Source organism: Schistocerca cancellata, chromosome 3, assembly GCF_023864275.1.
Source record: "Schistocerca cancellata isolate TAMUIC-IGC-003103 chromosome 3, iqSchCanc2.1, whole genome shotgun sequence".
NCBI lineage: Eukaryota > Metazoa > Arthropoda > Insecta > Orthoptera > Acrididae > Schistocerca > Schistocerca cancellata.
The window spans coordinates 700,530,876-700,548,808 of record NC_064628.1 but is presented as its reverse complement, the minus strand read 5'-3'; the positions used below and the strand labels follow the sequence as shown (position 1 = coordinate 700,548,808).

The window sequence follows — 17,933 nt, the reverse complement described above, 5'->3', positions numbered from 1 at the left end:
ATATCAAAGGAAGATACTGAAGCAGTGGAAAACATTTTTAGTTCATTGACTGGCTAATTTCAGTACAAAACAGAGTCCACAGAAGTATAAATTGAAACCTTTAAGTCTTTGGACCTTTCACATACATTTTGGAAGCATTTAAAATGCTTGAAAAATGAGTCTCTTATTCCTCTTTCAAAACTAAAATTACGTTGAATAAGGCAAGGTTTTGATTTTTATGAGCCTGTTATGTGATAATGTGGTAATACAACAGGTTTTATGTATGGCAAAAATTTCAATAGTTTATAATACCTGTTCAACCTTAAAGTGGGAAGCGCTCCTTTTAAGGGAATGTAGAACTGTATGGTACTAATCAACAGAAAAAAATCAAAATTTTATGGATTGCCATTTTTGGAAAAAAAAGTTCCATAAATTAGATAAAGTTCAGAAAGCTACAAGAAAAGAACTTTGACAGATAAGTCCGAATGGAGGATTTCTTTGTAATCATAAAGCAATTATCTTTCTAATAAAAAACCCCAACAAAATATCTAGAACTGTTAAAGAGGTACAGCATTTTAAATTTTTTTTCAAAATTCGCATCTTCATAATGATATGCGCAGTGTCATCTTTTGAGGGCTGTATCTCAGAGCATAAATTTTTTTGGAGGAAACAAAAAAAATACATGTCTTACTTAGTCCTTCATTTTAGCATTACTAAATTCAGTAACATCAGAGACTATCAAGGTGAGGGTTTTTCCTAGTCTGCCTGACTTTACATGGACTACTGCCAATTAAAAAATATATTTCAGCTGCAGATGTTGATGACGAAGTTTTCCATTTTATTTATGAACTCGAAAACCACATTGAAAGAAGTCATCAGAGAAAATTGAAACAACCAACAATTTTGGATTTTTTGCTAAGAAGTAGTATCTACTCTACCAATTTGTTCACATCGCATTTATAGACCATCCAAACTAAAGGTCAGTATATTAAATAAAAATTGCTTATTAATGTTTTGTAAATGTGTGTTAAAATGATTGTCATATGGTACCCTTCCCTGTAATTTGGCCGATTTCTATCGTAACTGTTGTCAATGCTGATTTGAAGGTGACAGTTGGGCTGCAAGCTGACGAAGCCAGTGAGTGAAATAAAGGCTGCGTGCCAGATTGGTCTGTAGTGTAGTGCTATATTTAATGCACTTTACAGTATTTCACGCACCTATATTTACCAAATAAAATACAAACATACTATGAAAAGGAAAGTTACTACATGCCATATAGCGGAGATGCCGAGTTGCAGATAAGCACAACAGAGACTCGTCCTCTGATGTCACTTTTGCAGGAAAGTTACACTAAAAATGATGTGGTTTGGAGAGATTTTTAATGCTGTGTACACTTGGCCTGCAGTTTTCATAGGCTTAAAGTATAAATAGTAAAACTGCTTGGCTTGCGTTATTTTTAATGCAATTTGTTATGCTAATGTGTCAGTAAATCTCACATCATCTGCTAAACATAGCATAAAATTCAGATAACTTTATTAAAAAATAAACAATTCCTGATGAGTAAGTTGTTACCTGTATATACTGTGCAAAACTATGAAACTATACTTAACATGTAAAACTTAATTTCCTGCCATTTACACCAATTTTTTCAAGTCCAAGTGGCATTCTAGTGTATCTCATTCCTGATCCATATCAATTAGTCCAAGAAAATTCATACGCAAGTAGCATTTCTATCTTGCCATTGTTGAAATAATAATAATAATCATCATCATCATCATCATCATCAACAACAACAACAACAACAACAACAACAACAATTGAGGCCCTTGTTTGATGGAATGTAGAGGAGAAAGTAAGGGCAAGTGACTCTGAACCCAGGATGAGAGATCTGCCTGTGGTGTAAAAAGGCTAGGGAGCCTGCCCTTGCCCTCAACTGCGGGGGGGTCTTGTCCTGAGGTCTAAGCAATCTGTACATTTTATCCTTCGTGACATGCTATGGTGTATAGTTTTAAGTGCAGTACTATACATTTTGCATCTTGGTGGTAAAATACTGTCCAGAAACATTGTCTTGTAATTTTTCTTGATTGAATTTTCATTTGATACAAGGAAAATAAAGTATCACGTCTCCATAGCTCAAACACTTCATGCATTATCTTTCTAAAGCAAATGTTTGAATTACTGGAGTGATGAGAGCTATCAGTTCTCTTAATGATTTGGATAGGCTTGTTCACAATGAACTTGCAAGTTTTTTGATGGCCCCCATCTCCACTTTAATATCTGTTCTGAGGAACAGGAAATACTGTTCTTATACTTGGGGATAAGGACGAAAGCAAGGAACAAGCTACAAATGACTCAGTTACTTTTAAACTCAATAAAAAAAATTATCTTGTACTATTTAGTTCCTGTAGGGCTGCTAATTTTTGAGTGGTTGGGGAAATGAATTGTCTGCAAGATAAATTTATCTGTCAAACTTAAGCATGTTAAGGACAGGCATTTCAACAGTTTCAAGAACATACTACTGTCAGATATTGAAGGTATCATTCTTTTGCATATTCTAATGCTGCATAATCTTATTGCAGTGTGTGAGCATTCTGGTGAGATGTAACCACACCAGATGTGAGAAACTGTTCTAACAACAGAAGCAGTTGTCTGATGTGGCATAGATAATCTTCTTGAGTTGTAGATTAGTTCCAAGAATTGTACGGAAGAGATTAATCAGACTTCATCTAAAACATAAGATGGTGCACATGTTTGCAAGTAAACTCCACTACTTGTTGAAACATAGCTTGCTACTTGGATGCCTTAGGGATGGAAGGACTAGGCAAAAAGGGCTTTAACATTGTTCGTGTCACAAGTTTTAAACACACAATGACCCAAGTTTTGTGACAAACATATACAGCACAAAAGTCAACTGACAGCAAGTCCCATTTTTAGTGCTTCTTAGTGTTAATACTAAATATTTATTTCTTGTGACATGCTGAAATGTTTGCCACTAATATGAACGTAATTCTTAAACACACATAAAATGGAAGTTGAACTGAAAGAGCAACACTGATGTGCTGATCCAAAGAAATGGAATGAAATACATTCATGTTTATTTGGGTCATTGGTGGTACTGTGGTCCACCTCAGTAGATAAGCAGTCAGCACTGTTGCCTGTCATGCACAAGGCCCAGGTTAAATTCCCAGTATGGGAGTTCATAGTGGAAGGAGTGGTACAGGGTGAATCCAGTGCCATTTGAGGAGCCATTTGAATGAAAAGTAGTAGTTCCAAGGTTTGGAAGGCTGATTGGCTGTAAGAGCAGTGTGCTGTAGGTCCTTTGGGCATGATCATATAGTATGAGCAGCCTTTGAATGTAGGAGCTGTGGATAATTGGTTATCAAAGTATTTGTAATGTGGGAATTAGCAAAACTTTGGGGAGGGGGTGTGAAAGGAGGAGTAAGATGCAGTAGCATCATTAGATGTCTTATTTTAGTGGTATTTTCAGCTGACATAAGATAAAAATGGTGGTTTTCACTACGAAAAAATGCTAACCAAACATAAAATTAGTTATTAAAACAAATCAATAAATTTGAATTTTGGCATATTAAGACTATTTTGTAAGAGAAATTGTGTTCTAAGGTAAAATAACCAATCTAAGACAGCTTAATGCAATATATTATGCAGAAAATATTGTAAAATAACACAGAGGTTGGACAAACATTTGGTAACACCACATGAAATGCGTGCTGGAACTTAAATGCAAATGCTAGCCAAGCCCAAAGATTGTGCCATTGTATTTCACCGCAAGTGGCACCTATGGAATATTCTCAGTATACAGCAAGTGTTAGCTGTGGTCAGAAAAGTGATCTGTGTAGCTTAGTGCATTATGTCAAAGATAGTGAATTCAAACATGGGAAGATTGGGTACTCATATAGTGGGTGCTTCCATAACCAAGGGAACTGAAGTGCTAGGTGTTTAAAGAGGCACCACATTGAAGATTTATACTACATACAGGGAAAGTCTAAGTAACAACATTGACAAAAGTGTGTAGTGTGATCATGACTGTAGAGTGATCATGACACAATCATGGAAAAGGATTGTGATGAGACATAAAGAGAACAACAGCTGTACAAATCACTGCAGAACTGAATGTTGCAGTTACGAACCCTGTCAACACAAAAAGAACAAAAAGAGAACTGTGTTAACAGGCAACTGTAGGGCAGGCAGGAATTCCAAAACCACTCATCAATGATGCAAATGCCCATTACAAGATAACATGATGCTGAAGCCATAAGACCTGAGCCGCATGGTAATGGGAGTCATTTGATCATTCATGTTCCACACTGTTTCCAATTACTAGCCAAATTTATGTCCCAAGGGTGAAATGGAGGAGGGGAGAGGAGTCGGAGATAATTCAGGCAGCCATAATATCGTGATATTCCATGGGCCCCATGGTCACTCTGCAAGGTCGCATTACTACCGAGGATTATGTAACTATTTTGACTGATCAGATCCATCCTATAGTATAATGTTTTTGCACCAATGGTGATGCCATGTTTCAAGGCGACAGAGCCTCTCTTCACAGAGCTTGCATCATTCAAGACCAGTTTTGTCAACAAGAATATGAATTGTTGGATCTCCCATGGTCAAGACAGCAGCCAGAACTTGATATTATTGAAACTTGGTGATCTACTTTGGAGAGAAGGATGCATGCTGACTATCCACCTCCACCATTGTGCCACTATTTTGCAAGAAGAATGGTATGACATTCCCTTGAAAACTGTATAGGACCTGTATTTATCCATCCAGGGACAACTGGAAACTGTTTTGAATGCCAGTGAGTTTCTTACACCGTATTAAGGATGGTAATATGTTGTGTATGTGGTGTTCCCGTATTTTTGTCTATCCTCTGCAAATCGTAACGAAGTGCATAGTAACTTAAGACTGTGAACTTAGCCTGAGAAACTGTAGATATGAGAGTCGCATTGCCATGTGGTCTTTTTGGTCGTCGTCATCATCATCGTTCTTGTCATGTCATTGACTCTATTGTGACTTTGGGCTAATGTGGTGGAAATTTATAATTTGTTGCGTTGCAGATTAAGTTTGACTGCCACAGACATACCCGCTGCATTTCGTGTTGAATGCAGCTTTGTCATCACCCTATACCTGTGCCAAGAGACCACACTTCAGCCACTACCTTTGTACTGTTTTGCTGCAGGATCCGACTTAACTGTGCTGCATATTCGTGGAGCATTGGGCGTGACAATTTTGTGTGCTACTGGTTTTCACCACCCGTGACACATTATAAATACACTTACCCTAACAACTTAAATTCTTCTCTTTAAAACTCCTCTAGAAGTGACCCACTATATAGCCAAACACACAGGTATGTCGATATTGTGACATATTAAGAATTACATCATTCTGGGAGTTTTACTTACGATGTTCGAAGCTTATGTCAAAAGCTACGTGTCACTTCAGATTAATCTTGGTAACTTGGTGTTCCTTCAGAATTACTCTACCATAAATCTGCTGTCCTACACATACTCATAACTATAATAACTCAAGTAAAGAATGAATTTATCAGTGATACCACTCAGATATATTGAGGGTCATTGGTAACCACAGTAATACTTTTTTGCTCCATGTTCATTGATTCCATTCGCAGATTTTCATAAGTGGTTGAATGGATACCGCTAACTAAGTACTCAACATCAGATTTTAAGAAAACTTTGGTGATAAATTTTGTTTCACATCTTACACTGTTATCTACACCCGATAAAGGACTTCTTTGTTTTTGTCTTAGTTGCTGTGCTGCATCCAATTAAACAAAGCATTGCACAAGACTTAAAATTTTTGCAGAGGTAAAAAAACATTGCATAGACATTGTGTATGTTTGCTTTAGGACACTGATTGCTGCGTATGAAATGTAGGTAACATTGAAATTGTATTTAAAGTTGAGAGCAGAGTGATATATATTACTATTCTCCAGATACTGGTTTTATATCTATAGTAGGGCTGCGTCCATTGTTCTGTCCATGCGCAACATGAATTGTGTGGTCATAACCACATTCACATTCTGTAAACAGTTCAAGATACTGAAACGAGCTTTTTCACAGATGAAAGCATGCAAAGAGATGTGTAGATTGCTATATAACTAATACTCAAAACTTTTATCTATTGAAATACAGATGGATCCAATTTTTTTCAATGGAATGATATACTTTTGGTAACAGCATTTAGTATCTGGTCAAAAAAGAATACTGTGGCATTGCACACATTAATATTTATGATATTCTATGTGGGATACTCAACTTTAATCAAAACCTGTGTTTGTGATGTTACAGTATGTAATCACTAAGCAACTAAATGTTTTAATTATTTCAGTATCCATCAAAGCCTTTTGTATTTTTACAACATTTAAAATGCTTTATACCTACATGTATTGATAAAAAGCTTGCTAACTAATCTCTCCAACAACGCTGTTGTAGTGGTCTTTACATGGAGGTGTCTGACACTCTTCAGCTTCTTTCATCCTGTGATACCAAGTACAAGGTATTATTAATTGCCTGTCACCATCTCCACGATTTCTTCTGCTGCACAACCATTTTCTCAGTAAAAAACAAAGTTGAAAATGGCAACACGAATAAGATTACAGTAGCAACAGCTCACAGACTGAACGGTGGAAAGCTCCTGAGCACTCAGGATGGAAACATGGTTACCTGGCTGCTAAATGGCTTGCATGTTAAGGCATACGGAGCACACATGTACCCGAGTGGCCGTTTGTATTAACACACAGAGAGCACAAGGGCACAAGAAATGGAGCATAAGTTTAAACATCTAGAGCACCTAACAGAAAAATGACAGGTGCTCAAAAAAGGAACCAAAACACCCCTGGACAGTAGCAGCAGTGACATCCAGAGCAGTAAGTGGGTTAAATTACAAAATGTATTGAAAAGTGTCTTCTTCAGCTATTCTGTGTACCAACACATTCTGATACATAAGGTAAGTATTTCAGAATTACCTGCTATATTTCTGCCCCATCATCTTCATTTGTGCCAAAACTCACCTTGATGAATAAATTATTTTGAAAATTACTAATTTTTGGATATACACAACCTGACAAAGTGAAGCATCCAGAAGGGGAAGAGGATATGAAATGAAACTTTGCAGTGTTGGAGGGTATGAGATGTCATTTAATTACAGAGTTGAGTCAAATTTGCAAATAACTTAGCCATATGAGCCCACTTATCAGTTTATGTTGCACCCCCTCTGGTCTGGGTGCATTCACTGATTGGTTTAGGAATGGTGTCTTAAAGGCATTGTATCCCCTGCTGTGGTGTGCTCTCCCACAACTGTTGTAACTGGTCATTGATATACTGCCACTGGGACGGAGTTGACATCCTAAATTCTATGGTTAATGTTCTATTGGGAGAGATCTGGGGATGTTGCCTTGGGAATACCTCATCATCACTCTGGCATTTTTTAGAGATTGTATTCGCCATTGACTGTAAAGATTATTTATGACACGTGATGAATAATCTCTGCAGTCAGAATTGAACATGATAATCTTTAAAAAATTTTGCATGACTGTGGACTCTAACCAGGAGAAATTAATAACTCAGACATTTCATAGACACACGTCCAGTGTGTGGATAAGTGTTGTCCTGTTGAAAAACAACACTACCTGATGCAGAAACAATCTGTGGGACACTGTTGCACTGTCAGAGTTCCCTCTATCACTGCCAACTGTGATCTGAAATCATAAATGATGGTGCCCATACAGCGATGCCATGAGCAACACTGCTGTGTGTCCAAAATATTGATAGACTGGGAGCTCTCCCCAGATCACCATATTACTAGCCAATAATGATTATCTGGGGTAGTGCAGAACTGAGATTCATTGCTGAACACCATGTGATGCCATTCATCAGCAGTCTGTGGTTTTTGGCTACAGCACCACTCCAAAAACAGTTGTTTGTGTTGTGTTAATGGCAGCCTCCACATAGGGCAGTAAACAGTTCTGCTGCTGCCAGTCTCTGACCAATGGTGCGGCATGTCAGTATTGCAGGCAGTCCATTACTTTTTCTCGGATGACAGGTGCAGATGTGAAGGGGCCATGATATGCTTGGTACACATTATTTGATTCTCTCTTGTGCTTGGAACCTTGACAACAAGTATGCTTGCAGTCACATTCCCATGCAGTCCAACATTGGGCCACTGTCACAACCAAATGTCGCTTATTTACCCTACCAGGCCTAGTAAAAACACGAGTGTACTCTGATGCACACACTACCTATCGTTTACACCCCTGTCAATGGTGTGCACATGTACAACTGAGTCTTGTGAGTGCTTCACCTTTTTTGTCAGGCAATGTGTATTTACATCAGGGTAGTGGTACAACATGTTAGAACATTACCCATAAAGTCTGTGTTCCTTTGTGTGGTTCCACAGGGATGTTGTAGTATCTGTTGAAGGTCGATGTCAGAAATCTCTCCTCCATAAACTGGAAATTTTAGATGGCTTCCTTAAAAATAAAACAGCAAATTGCCTGGCAGTCTGTTACAGGGCCCCATGATCAACTGTATTTTGAATGTTCAGTAGGTATCCAGTGTGATGCAGAAGTGAATGGAAATGACACTACATGTTGACTACAATTTTATATGATAGTCTATTAATTTCAGTCATTAAGTATGCTGGAAATGCAAATATCACTCACCCTTTAGTTTTGGTGATTACACAGGTGAGATAACAATTGATAGTGCGACACCAGGTTTTGGAGTCATACTTTTGTTGGTACCTTTATACTTGGGTGCTGTGGGAATTTTCTACTGCCTACTCATTAAAATTCGATAACCTTCCTCTTCAAATAGGCTTTGTCTATGAAAAGGACTGTTCTTTCAAAGTTACTGGTTTGTCTGATGACTCATAATGAAGCCCAGTCTCTCTTGGTAGTCTCATGGGAACAACCTTTGTGCAATCTGCATGTGAAATTGATGGAAATGTTTTATTTGCATAGTAGAGCTTTGTGTTGCTTTTAATGTAGTACCATGAGACCTGATGCTTATTCTTCAATTCCCCACAATAGTTTGCAATAACTTCTGTTTGGTACCTTGATATGGTTGTCTTGCAACTGCCAGTCTTCCATATGTAAGCACATAGAAGAGTGCATGTTGACCTATTCATTTGTGAAATTTGCTATGGAAGTAACTGTTGGTGCAGTGTGTGTGCACTGAAGTGAACTACACATATACTCTTTCTGTTTACAGTTCTGACTTCAGTTGACATGAGCCTATACACTCTGTTGGTGTTCTTGTTGTGGTGATGGTACTCGCAACTCCAGAGAGTACCGCACCACAGCTCGTAACACCCTTAGCGCAGCAGCTGTATGGGGTGGCAGTACGGACTAGACTAAGGTCCGCCAGGGGCCGCAGCTGCCAACCAATGGACATCACATGTATGGATAGCAATTGGTCGATGCCTCGTTAAATACCGGAGCACTGAGCTACAGCGGACAGTTCTCTTTGCTGCGCCAAGTAGCATGGTCTCCAGTTACTGCCAAGTCCACAAGTGCAGTGTTCATCTGTTGTCTCCAAGTCTTAGGCTCCAGAGGCATTGTAGGCCAGCTCTGGACTCCTACATAGGCACACACAGGGGCACAGTAGCAGAACTTTAATATTTTAGAGGACTTGTAATAATTTCAAACATCTAATAGTGCTGGACATTTCACAAGAATAAGTGTCAATTGAGTATTTCTTCATATTTAATTAATATCATTTTATTTCTAGTTGTTGGGAATCTTTCTGATTGAAGATAATCTATGCAGTCTCCCTATATTCCCAACACATATTATACAATGTTTTTCTCCATACCTTCTCATTGCAGGCTGATTCAAATTGGAAGAATTGTGTCATGTGGTTTCTTCAGTGTCTCATTAAATGTTTCTTTTTAGTTTGGTAATCAGTAAGTACAGGAGGAAAAAATCTTTTTAGTTTGGTAATCAGTAAGTACAGGAGGAAAAAAATATAACTGTTTCTTGACTTGTTCGTAGCAACAGGTGGTGCTTGAATATTATTCCTCATCTACAACTTGTACTATATAAGTAAAGAAAACGCACACACATTTCCATATATGATTTGTGCTCTCTTAGAAGACACTTGATGCAGTGGCTGATAGGGACTAGAGGAAATAATAAAAACTGTAGATAGTAGACTGGCACTGAGAAACTTTCTCACAGCCAACCTAGCCTTTCTTTGTTAGCTAAACTAAGGAATTTTAGCATATTGTGTTCATTTGTGTGCGAGGTGACAACGTTGGCAGTTTTCACTGCATTGTATGCAGGGCTAATACAGTCTTATGACTTCTTTTTATTTTGCTATTCCTGGCAGCCATCACAATGAGTGTACTTCTTATATTACAGCCTAACCAAGGAAATATGTGTGAATTTCTTTTTAAACTGCCAACATTTTATAATGGGTTGCTGTTTCTGTTGAACATCTGTGAGCTTGTGCAGTTTGTTCTTTGAAGTTCTTGTTAAACTGTCAAAGTTTTATCTGCAACTATGTTACTGCTGTCAGTGATCTAACAACCCAGCAAATCAGTGTGGCCAAAGTTGTTTGCAGCTGGACAGGACGGCATGCTGCTCTACTAGTAGTGTGTGGCCAGCTCTCAATGTGATTGTAGCTATATGATTTTTTTTCCACACTATACTGGATTTTAAAATTCTTCCCATGCTTTGGTTAACAAGTCCAGGGCAATGGAAGCAATAGCCTCTTTAATTCTGTGTCTCAGCTCTGACAAATCATTAAGTAATGGCGGAACATAGACACAATCTTTTATAAAACCCCAAAGGGTAAAAACCACGTAGCATGAGGTCAGATGAACATAGGAGACCAACAGAAAAGAGCTCTGTCGCATTGACCATTATGACCAATCCAATAGACAGTCACTTTGATATTCAACCACTCTCGTACAAAGAGTTGCCAATGCATAGGGGCACCATCTTGCTACCATCTTTTTCAGGTTCACCTTCTAATTGGGGAAGGAGCAATTCTTGCAACACATCCAGATAAGCCACTCCTGTTACAGTAGCTTCAGTGAAAAATATGCTCCATACACTTGACATCGGGACACAGTGCAGAAAACATTTAATTTTGGGGAGTCTCTTTGATATTGTACAGGTTCATGGGGATGATATGACCACCAGATGACAAACATTAAGAGTATTTACCTTCCCAATTACATAAAAAAATTGCCTCATCATAGAATACCACATGATCAAGAAAGTCATTTTCCCATTGCAACAATTCGCTTGCAAAGTTATAACATACATCATAATCATCTGGCTTTACAGCATGTAACAACTGAAAACTGTGTTGATGCATGCGTAAACATTTTCTTAAAACCTTCCACATTGACGTCTTTAGCAGCCAAAATTCAGGACTTGTTTTCCGAACAGACTTTTTAGAGCTATGAAGGTAAAATGCACTGACATGGTCAACATCCTTCTTGGAGACTTTTGGTTGTTCTGTTCTTTTCCCTTTGCACACATCATTTCAAATTGCCTATACCATTGGCACAAACTTTAAACAAAATGCATGTTAAACTGAAATTACAGATTCCCTCTTAGCAGACTGCAGAACACACAACTCTTTTTGCTCAGGAGTTGCTATTTTACATATGTGGCACTGCAAGTGGGGAAACAACAAAGCAGTACTTGTGCATGCATTTATCTAAAACTGTTTGAGTTACTTTTTCATTGTGAGGATGAGCCAACACTGCAATGCTTACAGTTGATACTAGTAACATTTATAACTGGGACATTCTTTTATTGGTACCCAATATTTTTTATTCTGACTTGAAATCTGAGTTTGGTTCTTCTGTATCACATCAGATTTTCATACAAATCATGTCAGAAGTTGTAGCTGAAATCTTTTTTTCTAACAGAAATTTTTGTGAAACTTCCTGGCAGATTAAAACTGTATGCCGGGCCGAGACTCAAACTCAGGACCTCTGCCTTTCGCGGACAAGTGCTCTACCAACTGAGCTACCCAAGCACGACTCACGCCCCGTCCTCACAGCTTTAATTCCACCACTTTCATATCAGCGCACACTCCACTGTAGAGTGAAAATCTCATTCAGGAATTTTTGTAATTACATTAAAAATAAAGTATTTCTTTTGTAACATATAGAACTATGGTTATCCCAAGCATCAGCAGTAAAAACCATGTCAGTATCTTCTGTAAAATTTTCCGTAGATAAAATAGTCCCCCAATTGGATCTCCAGGTGGGGACTGCAAAGGATACAGACAATGTCAAGGAAAACAATCCCAATTTTAACACTTGGAATGTGAGAACACTGCTTTAGTGTAGCAAGCTAGAAAATGTAAAACTTGAAATGGAATGACTGGAAATCGATATCCTAGGCATATCGGAGATGAGATGGCCCCCGCCAGGTGATTTCTGGTCTGGAGAATACAGAGTCATTCACACCAGAACTGACCAAGATAGACCAGGAATGGGAGGAGTTGCAATAATTTTGAGGAAAAACTATGGCTCATGTGTCAAGGGATATGTACAATATAGCTCTCGAATAATACTAGTCAAACTTCAAACTAAACCAAAGGACACTGTTATCATACAAATATACATGTCAACATCCAAAGAAGAAGATGCAGTCATTGACGAAATATACGAAGAAATAAGTGGAACGCAATTGTGGGTGAAGAACCAGAGGAAGGAATTGTTGGCAAATATGGTCTTGGAAGAGGAAATGAAAGAGGAGATTGACTTATGGAGACAACAGATTGATTACATTCTAGTGAAAGCACATTTTAGGAACCAGATAAAAGATTGCAGGAGCTATCCATCTGCAGACTTATGCAGTGATCATAACCTGGTCCTGATGAAAAGTTCACTGAGATTCAAACGTGTGAAGAAGAAGCCAGTAAAACTTAAATGGGAACTAGAAAAATTGAAAACTGAGGTACTGGCAAAGCGCTATGCTCATGAAACAGATAACATAGCCACGATTTTTCAACGTGGTGGAGTAAATGAAGACTGGGATCAAATTAAATCTGGTATATACAAAGTAGCACAAAAGATAGTTGGAAGAACTGAACCCAAAAACAAGAGGAAATGGATTACAGCAGATATTATTGAGTGTATAGAAAACAGGAGATTATACAAAAATTCAACTGATGAACAAGGAAAAGCTGAATGCAGAAGACTAAGGAATTTATTTAACAGAGAAGCTAGGAAAGCAAAAGAAAATTTTCTTGAAGAAATGTGTAGAGAAGTGGAAGAAAATATTCAAAATGGAAGAACCGATTTAGTCTACAGAACAGCAAATCAAATTTTTTAACAAACGTAAAACAACATTCTCAGGCGCAATAGAAAATAAAGAGGGGAAAATGCTGTTTGGCGAAGACATGAAGAAAAGATGGAAAGAATACATAGAGAAGTTGTATGCTGGAGCACCTCTTTCGGAGGAAGTAATAGGAAGAGAAGAGCAAGTAGACGAAGATGACGAGGGAGATGACACTGTGCAAGAAGAATTTGACAGAGCTCTAAAAGAACTACGGGACAACAAAGCAATGGGTATTGATGACATCTCTGCAGAACTAATAAAGAATGCTGGCAACAGCATGAAAATGATGCTGCTTAAACTTGTTAGGTCCATCTATAACACAGGAGAGATACCGACAGACTTCCAGAAATGTATCATTGTTCCTATACCAAAGAAGGCAGCAGCTACAAAATGCGAACAGTACCGAACTCTAAGCCTAATATCACATGCATCAAAAGTTCTCATAAAAATAGTTCTGAAGAGAATTGAAGAGAAGGTGGAGGATATGCTGAGTGAAGATCAGTTTGGCTTCAGAAGGGGATTGGGAACAAGAGAGGCGATTCTGGCACTGAGACTCGTTATCGAAAAGCAATTACAGAAAAATAAATCAACTTATATTGCCGTTGTACACATGGAAAAGGCATTTGATAACATTATCTGGCAAGAGATGTTCACGTTGCTGAGAAAAAGTGGAATAAAGTACAAAGACATACGTGTGATACTCAGCTTCTATAAGAATGATGTGGCGGTGATTAGGAACTGTCACCATGAACAAGAAGCAAATATTAGAAAAGGGGTAAGGCAAGGACGTGCTCTCTCTCCTCTTATATTCAATGGTTACATCCAGGAAGCTATAGACCAAGTTCGAAAAACTACTGAGGTGGGGATCAAAATTAATGGGCAGAAGATAGATATGCTACATTATGCAGATGATATTGCTATAGTCACGGAGATAAAAGAAGATCTAGAGGAAGTCCTCAGAACAATGGGAAAAATTCTATGCAACCAGTATGTAATGAGAATAAACAAGAAAAAGACTAAAGTGATGGCATGTAGTACAGGAGCAGAATATGAACCTTTGAGAATGAGAATTGGAAGAGAGGAGCTGGAAGTGATAGAGGAATTTACTTACCTGGGAAGCAAAATCACAAGAGATGGTAGAAGCCAGAAAGAAATTGTGACCAGAATGCAAAAGGCCAAAATTGCATTTAATCAGAGAAGGAACTTACTCATCAGCAACAACATCAGTCTGGAAATAAGTAAACATATCGTGAAACGTTTCATTTGGAGTGTGGCCCTATATGGACGTGAAACTTGGACGATTGGAAGAGAAGAGAGAAGACGGCTAGAGGCCCTGGAGATGTGTTGCTATAGAAGGATGATGAAGATCAGCTGGAGAGACAAAGTAACAAATGAACAGGTGCTCAGAAGAGTACAGAAAACCAGATCTCTGTGGAGGCATATCCAAACAAGAAGAGACAAACTTGTAGGGCACATCCTACGACACAACAACATCATTGGAACAATAGCAGAAGGAGCTATTGAGGGAAGGAATCGACGGGGGTGACCAAGGATATCATACATGCAATGTTAACTGTACAAAAACAGCAATCATATACGTGATTTTGCAGCTCCCTCCAAACCATCAGCATTGCTAGTAGCATTGATTTCCTCTTCTCATTTTTCCATGGTCTTGGTCTCTCAACACATGTACGGCATACTTCATGCAGAGCCCAGCTTTTGTCTTGACCACCAAGTCTTTCACTAAAGAATGTGTAGCAGATATTTCACAGAATTATTAATTTCTGTATTTGGTTAATAATTATGTAGCTACCACAAACATCACAAAATATATTTGGGTTATTCAGACACTTCAGGAAATCATTTCTAAGAAATTGCAAAACTATATTTAACTGGACAAATGTAAACTCACAGAACTGTAGCATGTCAACAGTGAACTAAAGTTTCCAACCTAACAGCCAGATGGTGTGACAAGGGTGGACAAGTATTCCATCATACTAAAATAAAATTTCCTTTACTTGCAATAAAATTTCTCTCTCTGGAACTAAGGTTTAAATGAAAACTGAGTTTACTTTACTTGTGAGAAAACTGTACATGATAGAAAAAAACTAACAACAGATCTTAAATCCGCACAAAAAAATACTTCAAGGAGAGTGAAAATTACACAAACATAACAAATCATGTTGCATATTGTTATTTGTGAGTTTTTGTGTTTCTGTGAAGTATTTTTCTGTTATCATTGACTTATATATGGAGAAATTTATTATAAAAATTAGGGAGAGCCCTGCTGTGTGACAGAAAATAAGTAGGAAAGGACTATGATGTTCAGTTGACAGCAAATGTTTTTTGCACCACTGTAGAATTAAAACACACTGTGTAAGTTTTTTATCTTTATTTCTAATTAATTAACACAAGATGTATATAGAATTCAGTGTGTGTAATCCAACTGCCATGAAGTACCTTCATCTACAAACCAATCTTCAAATACATTTCTGTATTGTGAACATAACCTAGGCCTCCATATTAATTGTAGTATATCCTCATGAACTGAAGGATATTCATACAGTGTATCTAGAAATTGTATACAATCTAGGTTTTGTACACAGATGTTTGCCAGTACTAGTTGTCAAATGTCTTCAAGGAGTGCACGAATCGTGTACGGAAATGATTTTTCTTTTACACAGTGAGAGTCATACATGACGAGCATATAAAATCACGATCTGTTGCCAAACACAATTAAGAACAATCGTTATTTTTTTCCTTCTGTAATTATAGATGACAAAACTGAGAAAGTTAACCATTTAACGAGCCATTGAAGAACCTCAAGATTATCTCAGACACATCACATGACTTACCAATTCAGATTTGACTCATCCTGCACTGAGAAGATATGGGGAAAATTTCGGCTTTATAGGATATGAACTCATGTATAAGAACACATTGCCAACAGTGATGTAGTGTATAGTCTTGGGAGTTAATTTAAGTCAGAAATTTAAATGGAAAGAGCAGCTGCACTGTTTCTTCTAGCAGATACGTCGTGAACAAGCAGCTGCTAATGGATGGTTTGTAAAGATTATAGCAAAATCTGCCTACATGCAAAGGCCTTTGCAAAATCCTCCAGTTACTTGGAGTTATCCCAAATATGTACCTATGAAACATCTGGCTGAACAATGACAATTAGTTCCCCCAACCCTGTACTAAATCATAGACCAATGTATGGACAAATTATTCTATGAAATTGTGAAAATACTTCATCAACAACAATACATAAGGCACTGGTATTTTGTTTATGTCTAAAATATGATTGGCTCTAGGAATGTCCATGTTATTTGACAGATTTTCCTTACAGAACACTGATTATTAAAATACTGAGTCAGCACATTAACCAAATGTTCCTGCAGTTTCAGTGACAAATTTATAGTTTGCACCGCAGCCATTACAAGGATAGAGAAGCATTTATTACAGTTAAAGAACGCTGGTGCACTGTTTACTAATTTCATGAACTGCACATTCTTTCCATCAACTGCATCAAAACAGTTTGGGCTAGTCAGTTGTTATTGGTTGGGTGTACAAACAGTTCTCATTGAGGGTGATACTGATAATGGTTGCATTTGTATGTCAACCATCCATGTTGTAATGTGAGGGTACACATCAGAAAAAAGGCCTACACTACAAAAAGTAAAAATAGGAAGTATTTGTTTCATACTATGGTGTGAGGGCTTTCATATAATTGTAAAAGACATAGACTTAATTATTTTGTGAGGGCTTATCTAGCTGACTTTTTCAGTGACTGTCTGATGTGAGTTAAGACAACATTCACCCCTCAGATTCCCAGCTACCTTGTGTCAAATTCCCAGTGGCATCTAGCCAAATGTACAGCATTTCAGTTGGCAAAACAACAAAGATGAGAACAAAATTTCTAACATAGACATTCTCATGTGAAACATTCTGAGTTTGCTCCTGAGAAAGTCAAATGGAGATGATCAACAAAGGCTTGAGTATTTACTCTGAATAAACATAGCAAGCAAACAGAATATTCTGTAGAAACATAATATTCTGTACAAAATAACAATTTTAGCAGTTTGAGTTTGTTTAGCGGAAAACTGATTTCCTCTGTGCCTCATTTTACCCAAACAGGTCCATAACACTTTTTAGTTCCTGTTGCCAGACATGGGTTCTTGAGACCTTGATGTTGGTGTAAACAATTTTCAGGTAACTTTATTTGTTAATGAGGTACTAATGGTAGCATAATTGTCAGTATGCCTATTACTGTATAATGAAGACTGAGTTTTGTGTTGACATGAATCTCAAATTCCTGGCCCGATATTCTTTTCTTTTTGCTGCAGTGACGTTAATAAATCATATTAAAGATTTCAATGATTTCAATTATCTTCATTTTTAAATCATGTCAGTTCATTAATCATAAATTATAGAGCAAAATTTAATGCAATTAAATATTAAATTTGTGTTTTAGGCTTTTAATTTGAAAAATGTTCTAAAATGGTATATACCTGAAATGCAATATTTTACGATTTATCATAAAATTTCCACTGCTAAGACCCACAAAATAGCTTCAGCCAGTTGGTCTATAGATCCCAAATAC

At 37.5% G+C, this 17,933-nt stretch overlaps 1 protein-coding gene across 1 annotated transcript; it reads left to right on the top strand.

The window, feature by feature from the left end:
* The first annotated feature begins 12,733 nt into the window (after window positions 1-12,733).
* Window positions 12,734-13,324, top strand: LOC126176518 (uncharacterized). Its single transcript, XM_049923675.1, has one exon. The coding sequence runs from the start codon at window positions 12,734-12,736 to the stop codon at window positions 13,322-13,324; it is 591 nt and encodes a 196-aa protein (XP_049779632.1).
* The last annotated feature ends 4,609 nt before the right edge of the window (window positions 13,325-17,933 follow it).